The sequence below is a fragment of the Python bivittatus genome, unplaced genomic scaffold (assembly GCF_059951505.1).
Source record: "Python bivittatus isolate LINGU-HERP-01145 unplaced genomic scaffold, Pbiv_v1 ctg000330_np1212, whole genome shotgun sequence".
In the NCBI taxonomy this organism is placed as follows: Eukaryota; Metazoa; Chordata; class Lepidosauria; order Squamata; family Pythonidae; genus Python; species Python bivittatus.
In genome coordinates this window covers 62,092,471-62,110,666 of record NW_028277058.1, presented here as the reverse complement: position 1 = coordinate 62,110,666, position 18,196 = coordinate 62,092,471, and the positions used below count along the sequence as shown (strand labels likewise).

At 44.4% G+C, this 18,196-nt stretch overlaps 1 protein-coding gene across 3 annotated transcripts in view; it reads left to right on the top strand.

The window, feature by feature from the left end:
* Positions 1-18,196, top strand: part of NRF1 (nuclear respiratory factor 1) — a 60,308-nt gene that overhangs the window by 19,817 nt on the left and 22,295 nt on the right. For 2 of the 3 annotated variants that reach the window (XM_088141459.1, XM_088141458.1), the window contains exons 4-9: positions 810-936; positions 2,798-2,938; positions 12,392-12,550; positions 14,109-14,303; positions 16,212-16,313; positions 17,428-17,583. In XM_088141459.1, coding sequence (XP_087997585.1) covers positions 810-936; positions 2,798-2,938; positions 12,392-12,550; positions 14,109-14,303; positions 16,212-16,313; positions 17,428-17,583 — 880 coding nt within the window. The remainder of the gene's footprint in view (positions 1-809; positions 937-2,797; positions 2,939-12,391; positions 12,551-14,108; positions 14,304-16,211; positions 16,314-17,427; positions 17,584-18,196) is intronic. The other variant, XM_088141460.1, reaches the window with a different exon arrangement.

Genomic DNA, 18,196 nt, shown 5'->3' with positions numbered 1-18,196 from the left:
CATTACTCTTAATTGTACTCTTTGCATCCCATCAGAGGGGATCGAGGGAAGAAGCAGAGAGTCTGTCCCAAGAACTGCCTTGCGTGGGACAGCACATTCTCACGACCCCTGTGTATGCAGGCTGGTGGGGGGAGACACAGAGAGAAGGCGGCTTGCTTTTGGCCAGTGAATGAGTCCTCAGCAAAAGTAGGGGTGGAACGAGGAGTTTTCTGGCTCTCTTCCCTGTTTGCTCCTTGCATTCTCTTTACCTAGCTGCTCCTTGGAGGTACACCAGGCCACCTGAGGATCCCTTGTTTGTGTAGAAAGAAGTGCTTTTTTGCATGATAACAATCAACAAGCTTTGGTGCCACAATTCAAAATGCACTCAATTGTCCCCTCTCAGCCTTTCATGGTTCTTTTAGCCAGATTGGCTTATTTGTGGTGCTTTTATCCTCTAGGGAACCCAGAGAGGCACCACTGATTTCGCTCCTGCTGCTCCGCCATTTTATCCTCAAAACCTGCCTGCCTGCCCCAGGGCAGAGATACGCTCTGTAGTCCCTGCACAGACTTCATAGCTTCATTTCCTTCCTCCCGCCCCCAAATCTGTCCTGCCCTTTCAGGTCCACCCAGGCCATCCATGCAACGAAGTATATTTTCCCACCCCATTTCACCATTTGTTGGGATGGGAGACATGCATCACATTTGCAAACCTGACATGGAGGAAATGTTTAAAACAGGAGACCTAGCACAAAGCGAAGTGTGGAATAGTCTTTCTTGGAAGGGAATGACTTTTAAAGCCAGTTCTTTCTTTTCTTGTTCTCCTGACACAGGAAGCTACGTGCTACCCTGGACGAATACACCACTCGGGTCGGGCAGCAAGCGATCGTTCTGTGCATCTCCCCCTCGAAACCCAACCCTGTTTTTAAAGTTTTTGGTGCAGCACCGCTGGAGAACGTGGTGAGGCTCCCGGGCTCCTTCCTCCCCCTCCCAGTTGGGATCCTGGAAGTGGAATTGCGTCGGGGCGGCAGGAAAGTTTGGGAGCCATTAGAAGAAGACAGTGGACAGCAATGAGGGGATTCAAAGCCCACCTGGCATTAAAGGGGAAGGTCTCCATCTCCTGCTTTATGCCTTCCCCAAATCCTAACCTCAGAGAACCAGGCAGTTATTTTACTTTTATTCAAAAGTAAGATGTGGGATACAAGGGGACTCCCAGTCGACATATACATATCTACAAAATGCCGCCCCTCAATTCACTCCCCAGGAGTGGCGTGATCGCTCTTCAGTTGATAGCCCTTGGAAAAACATCAGGGGAATCTCAGCCTGTCCTTCCAGCAGTGCTCACTACTGGGCTTCAGGAATGTAGCCAGTGGTTACATCAGTTACCTTCAGTGATTCTGTCCTGTGCAAAATGCATTAGCAGATCCTGTACTCGGCAGAGAGTTGGACAGGATGACCTCTGAGGACCATTTCAACTCTTCATTCTGGGATTTTATCCAGGTCAGGGACAAACCCAGTAGTTGCATTCACACAACCTGACAAAGTCAGTAACTTTTATCCTTGGTTAAGTGTTTATTTTTCAGATTAGCATGTTGAGTGAACCTAACCCTTTCGGTTAATTTATGATTCACCATATAGTGTGAACCCAGAAAATGGATTTTCAGTAACCAAATTATTATTGTTTGTGAACACAACTTTTATTTATGTATTTATTTATTTATTTATTTATTTGTGGAATTTCTAGGCTGCCCCAATGTGTGCACAAATGCCCATCCATTTTTTTTTAAACCTCCGAGGAGGGAGAGCAGACACCTAAGTTGTGCGATGGGCATGGTTTAACATGGTTACCCAATTACACTACTCTAAGTAAAATTCAGTAAGCTGAGAACTTCAGCTTGTTAAAAAAAAAGAATAAGAGAATGAAGTTTCTAATTTTTCGGCTGTGCACGTGTGTTTGTGTGTGTTTGATAGACAGAGGAGGTTCAGAGTCTAGAACAGGGTTTCTCAACCTTGCAATTTTAAGATGTGTGGCCTTCAACTCCCAGAATTCTCCAGCTAGCACTTTAAATGTGTGGCCTTCAACTCCCAGAATTCCCCAGCCAGTATTTTAAGATGTGTAGACCAACTGGTCAATCTTAAAGGAAATCAACCCTGACTGCTCATTGGAAGGATTGATAATGAAGCTCAGGCTCAGATACTTTAGGCACCTAATGCGAAGAGAGGACTCTTTGGAAAAGACCCTGATGCTGGGAAAGATGGAAGGCAAAAGGAGAAGAGGACGGCAGAGGACGAGATGGTTAGAGAGCATCACTGAAGCAACGAGCATGAAACTGAGCAAACTCAGGGAGGCAGTGAAGGACAGGAAGGCCTGGCGTGATATGGTTCATGGGGTCACGAAGAGTCGGACACGACTTAACGACTGAACAACAACAAGACCAACTGGGGACAGTGGGAGATGATCTCCAAGCCATCTGGAAAGCACCAGGGTGGGAAAGTCTGGTTGAGAGCCCCACAAAGAACTGGCCCCAGCACCCCTTCATTGGAGGCCCTGCCCTGCCTACAAACTTCTCTGGCAATCCATGCAACAGCCCACTTGCTGGTGTTGCTTGCAGTTTCATCATCTCACTCGCATGCACCTCCCATCCGTTGGGGCTTTGGGGCCAAGGGGTATTTTTCTCTGGCAGCTGTGGCGTTGTTTGCTTGCTCTGCTGCACCGCACCACAAGGAGCGAGAATGCGTTCCCCACCCCCCGTTACTTAGCATCCTCTTCTCTCTTGCTGCTCTTTGCCTTGTTTACCTGAACCTCTTTGATTCCCCACAGGTGCGCAAGTACAAGAGTATGATCCTGGAAGACTTGGAGTCAGCGCTCTTGGAGCACGCACCTGCGCCGCAGGAGGTTAACTCCGAGCTGCCACCACTCACCATCGATGGGATTCCGGTCTCTGTGGACAAGATGACCCAGGTAACCAGCCAGGAGGGTGGAAACTTGGACCAGTTAGCTAAGGGGAGCTTTGAATGTCTCTGGGCTATTGATTTTTCCAGTGAAGGATCTCTCAGCCTCTTCTCACAACTCCTTGGAGATGTACTTAATTCTTTTCCTCCAAGGAGAACCATAGTGATCCTCCGAAATAGCTCTGAGAGGAGGCATTCTGAAAGATGCTGCTTTTCAGCAAAGTGTGGGAGCGTAATTAGTGATTATTCGCATGCCAAAGACTTGATCTCGCTTTCTAAACAAGGGTGAACCTGCTGCCTGCTCCCTCTTTACTGAAGCCTCTGACCTGTAAAAGGTACATAAAAAAGACTTCTAGTATCTTGGATTTCTAGTGTTTTCAGTGAAGGATTCTGAATGTCAGAGTTAGGAAGAACTTTACTGGAGGCTTAAGACCCTTCCTAGACAGTTTACATGGCCATAGCATGGAACCATTAGTGGAATCAGACCCTGTAAGGTGGTTCTATGTCCATTTTATATCCTGGTTAGTAGGGTTCATTTTGTATACCAATCACTCCAAGAAGTCTTTTGGCGAGAATATGCTCATTCTGATAACTAACAGTATGCACAAATAAATTAGTACATAAAATTATTCCGTCACATTTTGGATGGATTGTATTAAGAAGAGGCTTAGATGTGGCCTGTCCATCATACCCTTAAAATATTTGAATTGGAATCAGGACAGCTGGCTCAATTTCCCTGATGCCCAGCCTGGCTGGGGAATTCTGGGAGTTGGTCCAGACATCTTAAAGTTGCTAAGGTTGAGAAACACTGGTCTAAATATATAGGGGTGGGAGAGGCCAAGAATGATTGTCATAAAAGATCGGCTTCTAATACAACAGGTACAACTGGGGGATCCCTTTGCATATTAATGTTTGCTGAAAAATAAGTATACACTAGCAAACAGTCTACAAGGAACGTGAAAATAGCTGTGATTCCTTATCAAAGCCTTTGTAATGATGGATATTCGGGCCAAGGTGAATTAGCACACTGCATTATGTCGGTGACGCCTCACAAGCTGTGAAACCTGAGCTTTGAGCCAACATGTATCAGGGAAAATAAAATGGAAGGCTTAACAGTGTTGGGCTGTCTTCAAATCCAAGGGCTAAGCTTAGCTTTCAGCCATTGGCTGAGGGCCCCTGATTAGTCTTCAGGAAGCACAGGCCGGAGGAGGTGATGATCGCTGGTCATGTTCTGCTGATAATTAAAGGCCTCATGCCTGAGCGGGCTTGGTGTGCAAGGCTGTCATTGATTGCCTCCCCAAGGCCCTTGACAAGTGCCTGCTGTGGCGCAAAACTCTCGGTTTCGGAGGACCTCTAATTAATCCATCTGGAGACACACACACACACACAAAAAAATAGAAGTTTCAAAGCCGCTGGATGGAGCTTTTGGACTCCAGGACCAAGGCAGGCTAACCTGAATAGAAGCATTTCTCCATTTTGCCTGCTTCTGCCTGCTTCTCCCTTGAAAGAGAGGCATTCATAAGAAGCAGGTAAAAATGACACCACACAGGTCTGGGGTGATTTGAAGAGGGCCCATAGCATAGGGGAAGAGTGCCTTCTTTGGGGCAGATGGCCTCATGCTGAATGCCTAGGATTTTCTGATAGAGTAGGAATGGCAACTACAGTCCTCAAATGCTTTAGGAGGTATCTTCTGATGATAAGAACTGTGGAGTTCTGGATCCTTTGGCCTAGAACAGTGGTGTCCTCCCTGTCTTTTACTCCCCACCCATGGAGGTTTTCAAACAGAGATGGGACAGCAACCTTTCAAACAGAGATGGCTTTAAGGATGCCCACATGGAGCAGGAAGTTGGACTAGATGTCTTCAAAGGGCTCTTCCAGTCAGATGTTGAATGATCATAGACTGGGTGCAAGTGCTCAGGTCCGATTTTCTGGCAGTAGCGACTGCTGCTCCTCCATCAGCCAGTGGGGTGGCCTTGGCACCCAACAGGAAAAATAGAAGCCCCCTCCATCCTTGAGTTAATGATTTCAAGTAGGATTGTTGACTTACCCCAAGTCAGGGTCAACTGAAAAGATGCTCTGATGCTTGCTGGGTTACAGCCGCTAGGAAATACTCCTGGAATCAGCTTTGCTGAGACCCAGAGTTTGCCACCCAGTAGAAGCTTCTCTGTTTGGGATCTGCAGGCTTGATTCACATACTTTGCTATGCCATGAAGTGGGTTGTGAGTTGTGGCTTAGTACGGGATGTGAAGCCAACTACGGTTTCACAAAACTGCAATGTTTTCCTTCTGCTGCCTTTGCATAGCACTCAAAGGGAAAGATGCGTTTTTGCCATTCCATGGATGGAAGGTCACACAGAAGGGAGAAAAGTAACGAACCCAATTCTAACGCGGCCATGTGATGCCAGTGCCAGTAGTATTCCTATGAATATTTCAATCAGCTGTGTACTATAAATGTTCTTTATTCACCCAGTGATTTAAAGTCATTGGTCTTTCCACGCATAAATAATAAGATATGCAAGGGAACCGTTTTTAAACAGAAATTTTGGCCTGCACCTTAAGCAGCACTTGTAAGAGCATGATGGTATTTTCATGCCCAGCAGTTGTGGCTGGAATTTCTGTGTGGAGGGCCCATCACTTTTCGAACATGCTTCTCCACATCTGGACTCTTCCTCCAGGTTTTTACCTCCATGGCTCTGCGTGTTAGGTGGTCTCCTGTCTAAGTACTAATGGCTTTGGGGATCGGTCCAGGCCATGGGAAGTTAAAAAAAATTCTGGAAGAACAGTGGTAAACTCCTTCTGCAGTGTTGCCAGGAAAAGTGTGTGGAAGTTGACCCCCACAAACTCACTTCAAAGGCCTTTACCTTATATTTAATATGTTGCATTGTAGGAGGGGCCATTATATCTACTACTGTGGGCAAGAAACCCTTAGAAGAAATGGAGTTGCACTCATAGTGAATAAGAGAGTGGGAAAGGCAGTAATGGGGTACAACCTCAAAAACGACAGAATGATCTCAGTGCGTATCCAAGGCAAACCATTCAATATCACAGTCATCCAAGTCTATGCCCCAACCACTGATGCTGAAGAAGCTGAAGTTGACCGCTTCTATGAAGACCTACAACACCTTCTAGAACTAGCACCAAAAAAAGATGTCCTTTTCATCATAGGGGATTGGAATGCTAAAGTAGGAAGTCAAGGAGTAATCGGAATAACAGGCAAATTTGGCCTTGGAGTACAAAATGAAGCAGGGCAAAGGCTAATAGAGTTCTGTCAAGAGAACAAGCTAGTCATAGCAAACACTCTTTTCCAACAACACAAGAGACGACTCTACACATGGACATCACCAGATGGTCAATACCGAAACCAGATTGATTATATACTTTGCAGCCAAAGATGGAGAAGCTCTATACAGACAGCAAAAACAAGACCAGGAGCTGACTGTGGCTCAGATCATGAGCTGCTTACTGCAAAATTTAGGCTTAAATTGAAGAATGTAGGGAAAACCACTAGACCACTCAGGTATGACTTAGATCATATTCCTTGTGAGTACACAGTGAAGGTGATGAATAGATTTAGAGGATTAGATTTGGTAGACAGAGTGCCTGAAGAACTATGGACGGAGGTCCGTAACATTGTACAGGAGGCAGCAACTAAAACCATCCCAAAGAAAAAGAAATGCAAGAAAGCAAAATGGCTGTCTGATGAGGCTTTACAAATAGCTGTGGAAAGAAGGAATGCGAAAAGCAAGGGTGAAAGGGAAAGATATAAGCAGCTGAATGCAGATTTCCAGAGAATAGCCAGGAGAGATAAGAAGGCCTTCTTAAATGAACAATGCAAAGAAATCGAGGAAAACAATAGAATGGGGAAGACTAGAGATCTCTTCAAGAAAATTGGAGATATGAAAGGAACGTTTAGTGCAAAGATGGGCATGATAAAGGACAAAAAGGCAGGGACCTAACAGAAGCAGAAGAGATTAAGAAGAGGTGGCAAGAATACACAGAAGAACTATACAAGAAAGATCTTAATGTCCCTGATGTCCACGCTGGTGTGATCACTGACCTTGAGCCAGACATCCTAGAGAGTGAAGTCAAGTGGGCCTTAGGAAGCATTGCTAACAACAAAGCTAGTGGAGATGACAGGATTCCAGCTGAGTTATTTAAAATACTAAAAGATGATGGTGTTAAAGTGCTGCACTCAATATGCCAGCAAGTTTGGAAAACGCAACAGTGGCCACGGGATTGGAAAAGGTCAGTTTACGTTCCAATTCCAAAGAAGGGCAACGCCAAAGAATGCTCAAACTATCGCACAATTGCACTCATTTCACATGCTAGCAAGGTTATGCTCAAAATCCTACAAGCTAGGCTTCAGCAATATATGAACCGAGAACTACCGGATGTACAAGCTGGGTTTCGAAGAGGCAGAGGAACTAGAGATCAAATCGCCAACATTCGCTGGATCATGGAGAAAGCACGAGAGTTCCAGAAAAATATCTACTTCTGCTTCATTGACTATGCAAAAGCCTTTGATTGTGTGGATCACAACAAACTGTGGCAAATTCTTAAAGAGATGGGAATACCAGACCACCTTACCTGTCTCCTGAGAAATCTGTATGCGGGCCAAGAAGCAACAGTTAGAACCGGTCACGGAACAACCGATTGGTTCAAAATAGGGAAAGGTGTACGACAAGGCTGTATACTGTCACCCTGCTTATTTAACCTATATGCAGAGTACATCATGAGAAATGCCAGGCTGGAAGAATCACAAGCCGGAATTAAGATTGCAGGGAGAATCATCAACAACCTCAGATATGCGGACGATACCACCCTAATGGCAGAAAGTGAAGAAGAACTAAAGAGCCTCTTGATGAGGGTGAAAGAGGAGAGTGCAAAAGCTGGCTTGAAACTCAACATTAAAAAAACTAAGATCATGGCATCTGGACCCATCAATTCCTGGCAAATAGAAGGGGTAGAAATGGAAGCAGTAACAGACTTCATTTATTTGGGCTCCAAGATCACCGCAGACGGAGACTGCAGCCATGAAATTAAAAGACGCTTGCTCCTTGGGAGGAAAGCTATGGCAAGCCTAGATAGCATATTAAAAAGCAGAGACGTCACCTTGCCGACAAAGATCCGCATAGTCAAAGCTATGGTTTTTCCAGTAGTAATGTATGGCTGTGAGAGCTGGACCATAAAAAAGGCCGAGCGCCGAAGAATTGATGCCTTTGAACTGTGGTGCTGGAGAAGACTCTTAAGAGTTCCCTGGACTGCTAGGAGGTCAAACCAGTCAATCTTAAAGGAAATCAACCCTGATTGCTCATTGGAAGGATCGATAATGAAGCTCAAGCTCAGATATTTTGGCCACCTAATGCGAAGAGAGATCTCTTTGGAGAAGACCCTGATGCTGGGAAAGATTGAAGGCAAAAGGAGAAGAGGACGGCAGAGGATGAGATGGTTAGATAGCATCACTGAAGCAATGAGCATGAAACTGAGCAAACTCAGGGAGGCAGTGAAGGACAGGAAGGCCTGGCGCAATATGGTTCATGGGGTCACGAAGAGTCGGACACGACTTAACGACTAAACAACAACAATTGTAGGAGGGGAGCTGTGTTAGCCTATGGTATCCCAAAGTCATAAGGAGTTGGGCAGCACCTTTTGAGTCTTAACAATTAAAAAAAAAATCAGCTTTCATGAGCTGCAGCCAGACTTTCTGATAGTAATATGCCGCAGTGTAATTATTGCAGTATTAGTCACCAGAGGGTGCTGTCGTGTGTTGTGTGCATAGCTGTTATACTTCTTTATGGAATGATTGGCAAAACCTTTAAAAACAGCCCATCTTTTATTTCATTTCTGTGGTAGGGAGAGAGAAACGTTCTTTGAGTTAAGAGAAGGTTGCAATTACAGTATTTAAATGAAAGATGGACAACCCTTGAGCCGTCACCCGCTGCAGTTCACTCTCCAGAGCTCCATCTGGAGTTGGGGGGGTAGAATCTTGCAGCCTTGTCTTTTGGCCTCTTTAAGAGGTCTTCAGGAGGCCTTGGGGAGGCAACTCACTCCCATTCCCCCTACGCTCCCCCCTCCAAAAAAGGAGGAGGATCCAAAATCACGCTACCAAAATTTTGGTCATTTTGCAGCCAGATTTCAGTCATGTATTCTTAGGGTAAAGATCAGAATCGTGCAAGCCATGGTATTCCCTGTGACATTCTATGGAAATGAAAGTTGGACTTTGAAGAAGCAGGATAGGAAGAATATTGACTCCTTTAAACTTTGGTGTTGGAGAAGATTCTTGAAAAGGCCATGGATAGCCAAGAAAACAAACAAATGGATCATTGAACATAGCAACCCAGAGTTCTCACTTGAGGCACAAATGACCAGGGTCAAATTATCCTACTTCGGACATATTATGCAAAGACCTAAGACTCTAATGCTGGGAAAGGTGGAAGGAAAGAGAAGAGGACAACCAGCAGCCAGGGGGAAGGACTCAGTTACAGCAGTGGTGGGTGCACCGTTGGAAGACCTGAAGGACCAGGCTGGAGACAGATCATCCTGGAGAAAATCTATCTAGGTGGTCGCTAAGAGTCAACACCAACTTCATGGCACATAATCATTCAGTCAATAGATCAATCAATTCTTGGAGTGCTAGGTGGGGGCCACATGTGGACTGCTGGAAATCCCCATCCCCAGCCTTCCCTCTCTTTAAATAATCATGGAGGAAAAACACAGGTCTGTAGTGGTGTCTTCATGGAAGAAATGAACAATGCAGAGTGGTGTAGGGGATGATGCAACTCTCAGAGGCTAGAATTAGCAACTCTGCAGAAAAATACACCCTAAACACTGTAACATTTCCCCATAGGTTAAAAAAATAATTCACATTTTGTACAACATCTCTTAGATAACACACATTTTTAGGCTCCCCAGTTAATCCAGCATGAACACCCAGTGCAATTAACAAAGTGGAAATGGCTAGGTAACTGGGAAATATCGGTGGATTAAGGAGCCATGTAAGTAGTTTCAGGAACATACCAAGTGAAAGTGAATGCGATATCTATAATGGACAAGTATATAACTTAGTTTTTTAGTACTTATTTGTTGCAAACACAATTGCTATGTAATGATAATCTGGAAACATTTTAAATGTTGTTTCCCAATGGCACAGAATAAGATAAGACCATAAATGCATTTTCTGTGCATTCTCCTTTCATTTTAGCAGTAATTTGTGCTTCATAAAGCTGCACAAAGTGATGTTCACAGCATGGAAATGATCATCTCCTGATAATGCTTCCAGATCAAGTTGCCATTAAAAGTTAAGATTAACTTTAAGATAAACGGAACCAACCTAGGTTGGCCTTTTCCCCATAAACTCACCATTGTTGCCAGGTATGTCTGCAATTTCATTGACCAAATTGCTTCCGGCTCCTTTAATGAGAAGCGTCTCCATCAGATACTCGGGGCTGATTGTTCTGTGGCAGCTCATAAGTGTCACTTGTGCTTCTGCAAAAGCTCAAAATGGAACTGGTTATTGTCGGTATTCAATCCATGTTGTTGGTGTTGGCTTCATTTGCTGACTTACCAATTATAGCGATGGAGGCGAATATTATAAATGATCATTTACTTAATTATCCCACACTATCAGGGTCCAGGGTGCCTTGCAGAGTGACATGGCAGAACAGGGTGGCCCCTTGTTCCCATGGAGTGCAATCTAAAATAGGAATGGGAAAAGAAGGATAATTGACTCCATGGATCCAGTGAGGAATTCATGCAGGGGATTCATCCATCTGGGGAATTCATGCAGAAGTTTGTTATCTTTACCAGATATTATCTTGATTGATTAATTATGCGCCATCCGATTGTTGTTGACTCCTAGCGACCACATAGATAGATGTTCTCCCTGACAATCCGTCCCTAATCTGGTCCTTCAACTTTTCCAATGGTGCACTCATTGCCACTATAACTGAGCCTGTCCACCTTACTGCTGGTCATCCTCTACTCCTCTTTCTTTCCACCTTTCCCAGCATCAGAGCCTTCTCCAGAGAGCTGGGTCTTGCCATCATATGTCCAAAGTAGGATAATTTGAGCCTGGTCATTTGTGCCTCAAGTGAGAACTCTGGGTTGATTTGGTTGATGATCCATCAGTTTGTTTTCTCCACTGTCCACAGTATTCTCAGGAGTCTTCTCCAACCCCAAAGTTCAGAGCATCAGTACTCTTCCTATCCTGCTTCTTCAAAGTCCAACTTTCGCTTCCATACCGTGTCACAGGGAACACCACAGCTTGCACGATTCTGTCCTTTGTGGTTTTCCAAACTGTATTCTGTGGGACTCTGAGGTTCCATGAGAACTTGTTCCATGAGACACTAAGGGCAAAAATGCCCCTTCACTCAAACACAGCAAATTTTCTATCACTAAAGCTTTGCTTCTCGATCAGGGGTCCTAGGGGTGTGTGTGTGTGTGTGTGGTGTGTGTAGAGAGAGAGAGAGAGATTAAGTAACTGGTTCTGTGTCCTGAAAAGATTTAAAACCCCCTGATCTAGAGTTCTGAATGTTCTTCAGATCTCTGTGTTTGCAACCCCTATTTTCAAGTCATACTCAACTACCTAAAGCAAATTCTGTTTCCATTTCAGTTTCCCTGTTCAGGTAATATGACAAACCACCTTTACTAAGAAGATGTTTTTCTAATGACTGATAGGTGGATTTCTATGTATTGAAGGGGCATCTTGTCAACAGTTAGGAATCTGTGATCCTACTCAAGGGAGAACCTGATTAGTAGGAAGCTAAAACCAGGCCAAGCAAAAGTAGCCTTATAACTGCATTAGGGGCAGAAAAAGGGTATCTTCATGAATTAAATTTATTGTAATTCAGTACCTGTCTTTTGGGCACTTATGACTTGACTCTTCTTTTGAATGTTCCTACTTTTTTAATGTAAGCTGTCCAGAGTCATCTGGAGTTGAGTGGCTTTTAAATTGGATGGATGGATGGATGGATGGATGGATGGATGGATGGATGGATGGATGGATGGATGGATGGATGGATGGAAATGCATTATATGTTCAATTCTTATGATACCCAAGATGACAGTTTGTAAATACAAATCAAATCTGCAGTGAAATTTGCTTTTCTTTTTGTCTCCTTTTTTAAAAAAATGACCTATTTTCCAGCATCAAACTGTGCATTATTATAATAAAATTCCAAATCTTTCCAAACACCTTTATAATAACTCCTACTCTGAGTTTTTGGGTACAGGAAACAAAGGATGCAAGGTTAGGGCTTGGGCTGATTGTTCCTGCGTGTGATACACCCCTTGCTCCCAACCTCAAGATGCAGTAGGAAAAGCCCCCTTTGTTCTCTGACAGCATTGCTCCAGTACCTCTGAAAAGGACTTCCTTGCACCTTGATATGATCTGTAATGGGCCAAGCTGCTGATGCAGAGCTTTGCTTCCCAAACCTTTAATTTTTTTTTTTTTTTTAATGCCACAGGCCCAGCTGCGGGCATTCATCCCTGAAATGCTGAAATACTCAACGGGTCGTGGGAAGCCGGGCTGGGGGAAGGAGAGCTGCAAGCCCGTTTGGTGGCCTGAAGACATTCCCTGGGCCAACGTCCGCAGCGATGTCCGGACAGAGGAGCAGAAGCAGAGGGTATGTCTTGAGCATCCTCTTCCTTCTGTCGGCAGCGGGCTTTTTTTTGGTTTGGCACATGGAGAGGTGCAGAGACTTTGGGGCTTGATTAAATTGCATGGTTCAGGTAAGAATAAAGTTGCCATCCTGGTTGAGGCCACAGGTGTGCGTAGCTCTGTTCTCTGTCAGGTCCAGACAGGTGTTTGAGACATTATGGCAATAGCTTGGTCCTCTTGTAAATCACCATCCTCTGAATATCAGAAGCTATCCTGCCATTTGTACAAGTGCTCAAGGTGGCTTATATAGTGTTTCCTCCTCCTATTTTGCCCCACAACAGCAACCTGTGAGATAGGAGTAGAGAGAAAACAACTGGCCCAAAGTCACTCAGGGAGTTTTCATGGCCAAAAGTAGACTAGAACTTAGGTCTTCTTGGGTCTTCTACTCCTAGGCCAATACTTATACTACTACCCTGTAGTTGCATTCTTGAACTTCTGCTTTGTAGACAGTGACAAGCTTGCCTCCATAGACTCAACTAAGATGCTTTAACCAGATGCTGTATTGCATACTGGAGAGTTAGAAGATCCAGTAGGGCTTCCCACCACCTTGGCCTTAAGCACAGCTCATCGTTTTCCAGATAGGCTCTTTCAAATCCTGAAAGTTAGTTTCTGAAGGCGTGAGAAATGCTGTAACAATATCTTGAAAGAAAGAATGGAGCCTCAATGATTACTTGCGTACACTCTTTCTCAACTGTGTTCCTCGGGACAGTTGTATGATTCACATCTTTCCATCTTCCTTTGAACACATTTTTAGTTGTCAAGGCCTTTTTGGCTGATGGACAGAACAGATATTTCAAGTGAACACCACCTTCCTTAATCTGGTAGCTTTCATGAATCTTTAGACCAGTGTTTCTCAACCTTGGGAACTTTAAGATGTGTGGACTTCAACTTCTAGAATTCCCCAGCCAGCATTGCTGGCTGGGGAATTCTGGAAGTTGAAGTCCACACATCTTAAAGTTCCCGTGGTTGAGAAATACTGCTTTAGACTGTAAGAATCAGCATGATTAATGGAAAGTTTATTGAGCACAGGAAAGACATTTAGAATTTAGTCCTTCATGTAACCTCTGTCTGAAAGGATCACTCACTTAATTAATCTATTCAGTGCCAAGGTGATGTAGTGGCTGAGGTATTGGATTTAGGACTGGGGAGATCCAGTTTGTCCACCATCTTCCATGAGAGCCTATGGGCCATCTTTGGGCCACTGGGACAAAGTGTCAGGGAAGCTGCCTTGAGCTCCTGGATACAAGGTGGGGTATAAATCTAACAAGAGTAAGCAATTTAGCAAAACAATATGAAGCCCCATTTTTATGCTCACAGACATCTTGGTGTGAAATCTGGTGAAAGCATCACCTGTTGTGCTTAGTAGAGTAAAGATATTGAAAGTATATTTTTAATCTGCATCGAGTAAAATTTACTGGACGGTCTACATCTTGTCCAAGTGACATGACAATAGTCAGCTAGTTCTGGCAGTCTCTCCTTGTCCCCCTGATCTGTTTTCCTCTCCCCTTCTCATCTGGTCTCAGGTGTCTTGGACTCAGGCGCTGCGGACAATTGTGAAAAACTGCTACAAACAGCACGGCCGAGAAGATCTGCTCTACGCTTTCGAGGATCAACAGACACAGTCAGTGACAGCCACGCACAGTATAGCACATCTGGTTCCATCCCAAACGATGGTCCAGACCTTCAGCAACCCTGATGGCACGGTGTCTCTCATCCAGGTGGGGGTCACCGTAATTCATTCCACCCAAGGCCTTGCAGTCAGACTGTACGTTTGTGCGGAAGACAGTTTTGCCTTCTCCATGCTGAGCAAAGTGTGTTTTGTGTCCGCTCACCCATTATTAGCCCATGTGCTTCAGGTTGAGCTTCTGCAATTAAAACTGAAAAAATTGGCAGACTCCAGACCTCGTGAAATACCAAGGAGTTTGATCTTTTCCCTTAAAACCTGTGTATGGAAACAGTGTGGGATAGGAAATTTTTAAAAAGCATTATTGTAAAATTCTATAATAATGAAGTAAAAAGTATGTGATACTTCTTTCATGGAAAAAGGAAAGAGTATATGCTGTAATATCCTTCCTTCCCTCCCTCCCTCCCTCCCTCCCTTCCTTCTCCCCTTCCCCTTCCCCTTCCCCTCCCTCCCTCCCTCCCTCCCATAACCTATTCCAGTCCCAAAGGACTCTATGCAGTTTACAACAACAAATATGAATAAGAAAAAAAGAAAACAAATCAACATTGCAATTTAAAAAACCTTCGGCAAAAAATCTAATTCAAGATAGGCACCTCCAATCATTGTTATAACACAATAATACAATAAACCTATTTTTGCAACGTAAAGAAATCCCTATCAGTTCAGTTTTGATTTGACAATTATTGGAAAGAAGACAAAATTAAGAAAAAAGTTAATAACAGAGCATGATGATGTTCCACTGTTCTTTCATTTAATTAAAAAATATAGTTGGAACGGGGTTTTGGTGAAAAATTAAAAGACTGATTCAAATAAATCTGAGCCATCCGATATACCCTCTGCGAAAATTATTTTTAAAAAAATATAATGCAGCTTTCCCATCCTAGGGACTTTCTCTTGCATTGGGCAGATTCTCTGAGGATTTGGGGAGTTGTCATCCCAACAGATCTTGAGGGCACCAGGTTGCTTTTAGAAATATGTGCCCTGAGTTTCACATGGTCCTGCTGAGCCACCCCAGATATTTCCCACCTACTGGTTTGAACAGGCCATTGTGGGGCACATTCTCACAGGGGAGATCCACTTTTCTCAGTGGCAACCTCAGCATGTCCCTGACAACATGATACCAGTCTTCCAATCCTTGAAGGGCTGCCCTAGAGAAAGGGTATGGATTTATTCTCCATGGTGGCCGAGGATAGGACAAGAACCAATGGGTAGAAGAGAGGGAGATCCAAGCTCAAAATAAGGAGGAATTTCCTGACTGTGAGAGCTACAAAGCAGTGGAATAGCTGCCTCCTGGAGTCATGGAGTCTCCATCTCTGGAGGTCTTCAAACAAAGATTGGGATGGTCTGAAGTTTCATGCACTGGACATGCATTGAATGAGGAAACTTACAAGGCCCCTTTTAACTCTAGGATTCTATGAACAGAAACCCAACAACTTAAGAACAGTTGACTTTCTCTGGCTTTTTGCTGAAGAGTATGTGAAATTAATTAGAGATTATTCTTCTCTTCTCCATACATTTCTTTAAGCTATATTAACTTTAATGTAAACAGTATTCCTCTGGCAGCTCTAGAGCAGGGCAGGTAAAATGCATGACTACCTGTGGGGATACGCCTCCCTTGCAAGCTACACTGGGGTGAATTAGGTAATTTGGATCATTTGTGACCGGGTGATGTCTCGATGTACATGACATCATTTGCCTGATCTTGTCCTGGTGTGTGTGATGTCTTTTGTCTGATGAGGCCAGGGGGCACAGGATGTCACTGGTGCAGTGTCACACTCTGAGTGTGCACCTCCCCACCCCACCCAGGACATTCACCTCCACTCATCAATCTTGCTTTTGGCTCTGTGATCCTACCCTAAAGGGGAAGCAGCAGGGGGCCAAGGCTTGCTGAGACATTTTGAGGGGACCTTGGTGACTCTTTTGTGATGATGCTGTGTTGCAGGTTGGCACGGGGGCCACCGTGGCCACCTTGGCAGATGCCTCTGAATTGCCTACCACTGTTACGGTCGCACAGGTCAACTACTCTGCAGTCACTGATGGAGAGGTAAGGCATTGGTTCAGGAGCATCAGTCATTTCTATTCTCTGACCCTTCGTTCAGAGAGGATGACCCATCTCCAAAGCTTTGGAAAAAGAGCCCTCTCTGACCTCCCCTTGGCCACAGCTCTCTCCTGCAGTGGGCCTTAAAATCAGGTTTGGTTCCAGAGCTGGGACGTTGTGCCCAAATTTTCATTAGACATGCCTATTAAGAATGTCATCCTGTTTTGTTTTCTCAGGCATCTTGCACACAGAGCATAATGTGAATATTTCAAAACAGTTTTTTCCAGGAGCAACATGGCTAACCAATTCAGAAGACAAGAAATGTAGGGACGGGTTATTAGCAAGGAATACGTTTTTGTCCAGCTGCAGATGTTGAGCAGTAATTAACTTCTCAAGTCTTTCCTTGAATGTTTTCCTGATTCTCCTACCCATCTGGAGAAGGACATACTGGGGAAAACTAATCTGTAGTTTATGAAAAACAGCTTGGTGAGCTATAAAGGCAAAAGTAATTTGCAGAATTACTGGCATAATGAGGGTTTTTTTGTACAGCTAAGGATCTTTTCATTATTTATACTATACTTTTGAACTACTGAATTTACAGCCTTCAATATTATTGCTAATTGTTGAATGCCATCAGTGAACTTGGCACTGACAATATTGAATCACTGAGCAGCCCCAACTTTAAGTAAAAAATATTTTTAATATGGCTGAAATGCTGCAAAAGTGTCAGATCTCCCAAGATTTGAAGAGCACCATCATCTCATGAGACTTGGAATGAAGACACTATTGTTGGGTGAGATTTCAGCCTTCTTCCAGGAGATCTTAGAGTTGAAATACCAAAACGTTTGTGAGATACGACAGTCTCGTGAAATGTTGGGGTAATTTTTTCAAAACCCAGGTGTCTGATGCTTGAGAATTTGCTGAAACCTGTACGCTCCCCAAATGCATGAGGTGTACTTATTCTTTATTTCAGTTGAGCTAAAGTCAGGGATTCCACAGTGCTTGGCATGGTCTGGGAGGTGAAGAAACTGAACAAGCCAGTTTGGGAATCAAGTAACAACATCCTGTAAAGTGGGGGGGGGGGAGGAATCTCACACACTCTAACTTGTTCTCCCCTTAGATTGAGTTGGGTCTCCAGGCCTTTGTGGCAGCATCAGACGGTCAGCACTCTCCCCCTCCAAAAAGGTGTAGGATTCTCAGAGCAATAGAGGGCAGCACAAAACAGCTTTGTTTCCAGAAGGAACAGCATTTCCATGTGAAAGACCAGCTAGAAATGGTGTGTTTTTTGTTACTGGGCCTGCCCTTGAAAATTCCCTCTGGTTCGCTCTGGAAGACAAGCCTTCATTGTCTGAGCAAACCTGGGCACCTTCCACCTTGCTTATCTTCTTTGTGGTGCTTTAACCCCCTACTTAGCCAGGCTATTACTCTGGTTTATGCAGCACCAGCTACTCCTGGGTTAGTAGCTCTGGCCAGTCTCGGGCCAAGGGCCTTCTGATTACGGGAATTGCTTTGTGACTGGAAACACAAGGAACTCAGCTGTACCTGCAAGTCGCCTGAACTTCGAGCCCTCATGTCAGGGATGATGGTTCTTCTGCCTCTTCTAGGGGCATATATCCCAGGCAGGAGCATCTATTGGTGGGAGCCAAAAAAGTCAAGATGGTGGCTGCAACCTTGGGATTGAAGTCCCACCCTTTTTCTGTGTGTCACACGCAATGCCGCTGGTCCCAAGCTTGCAGCACAGGGGCAATGTGGTCTTCTCCACATGCAAATCCTGATGCTGCATCAGCCAGACATTGTTAAGGAAGCACAATATAATCCAGTTTCTTGCAGTTATTCTCCATTCCCCAAGACCTAAAGGATTTCTCCCAGTAACTGAGGTCAATCCGGTT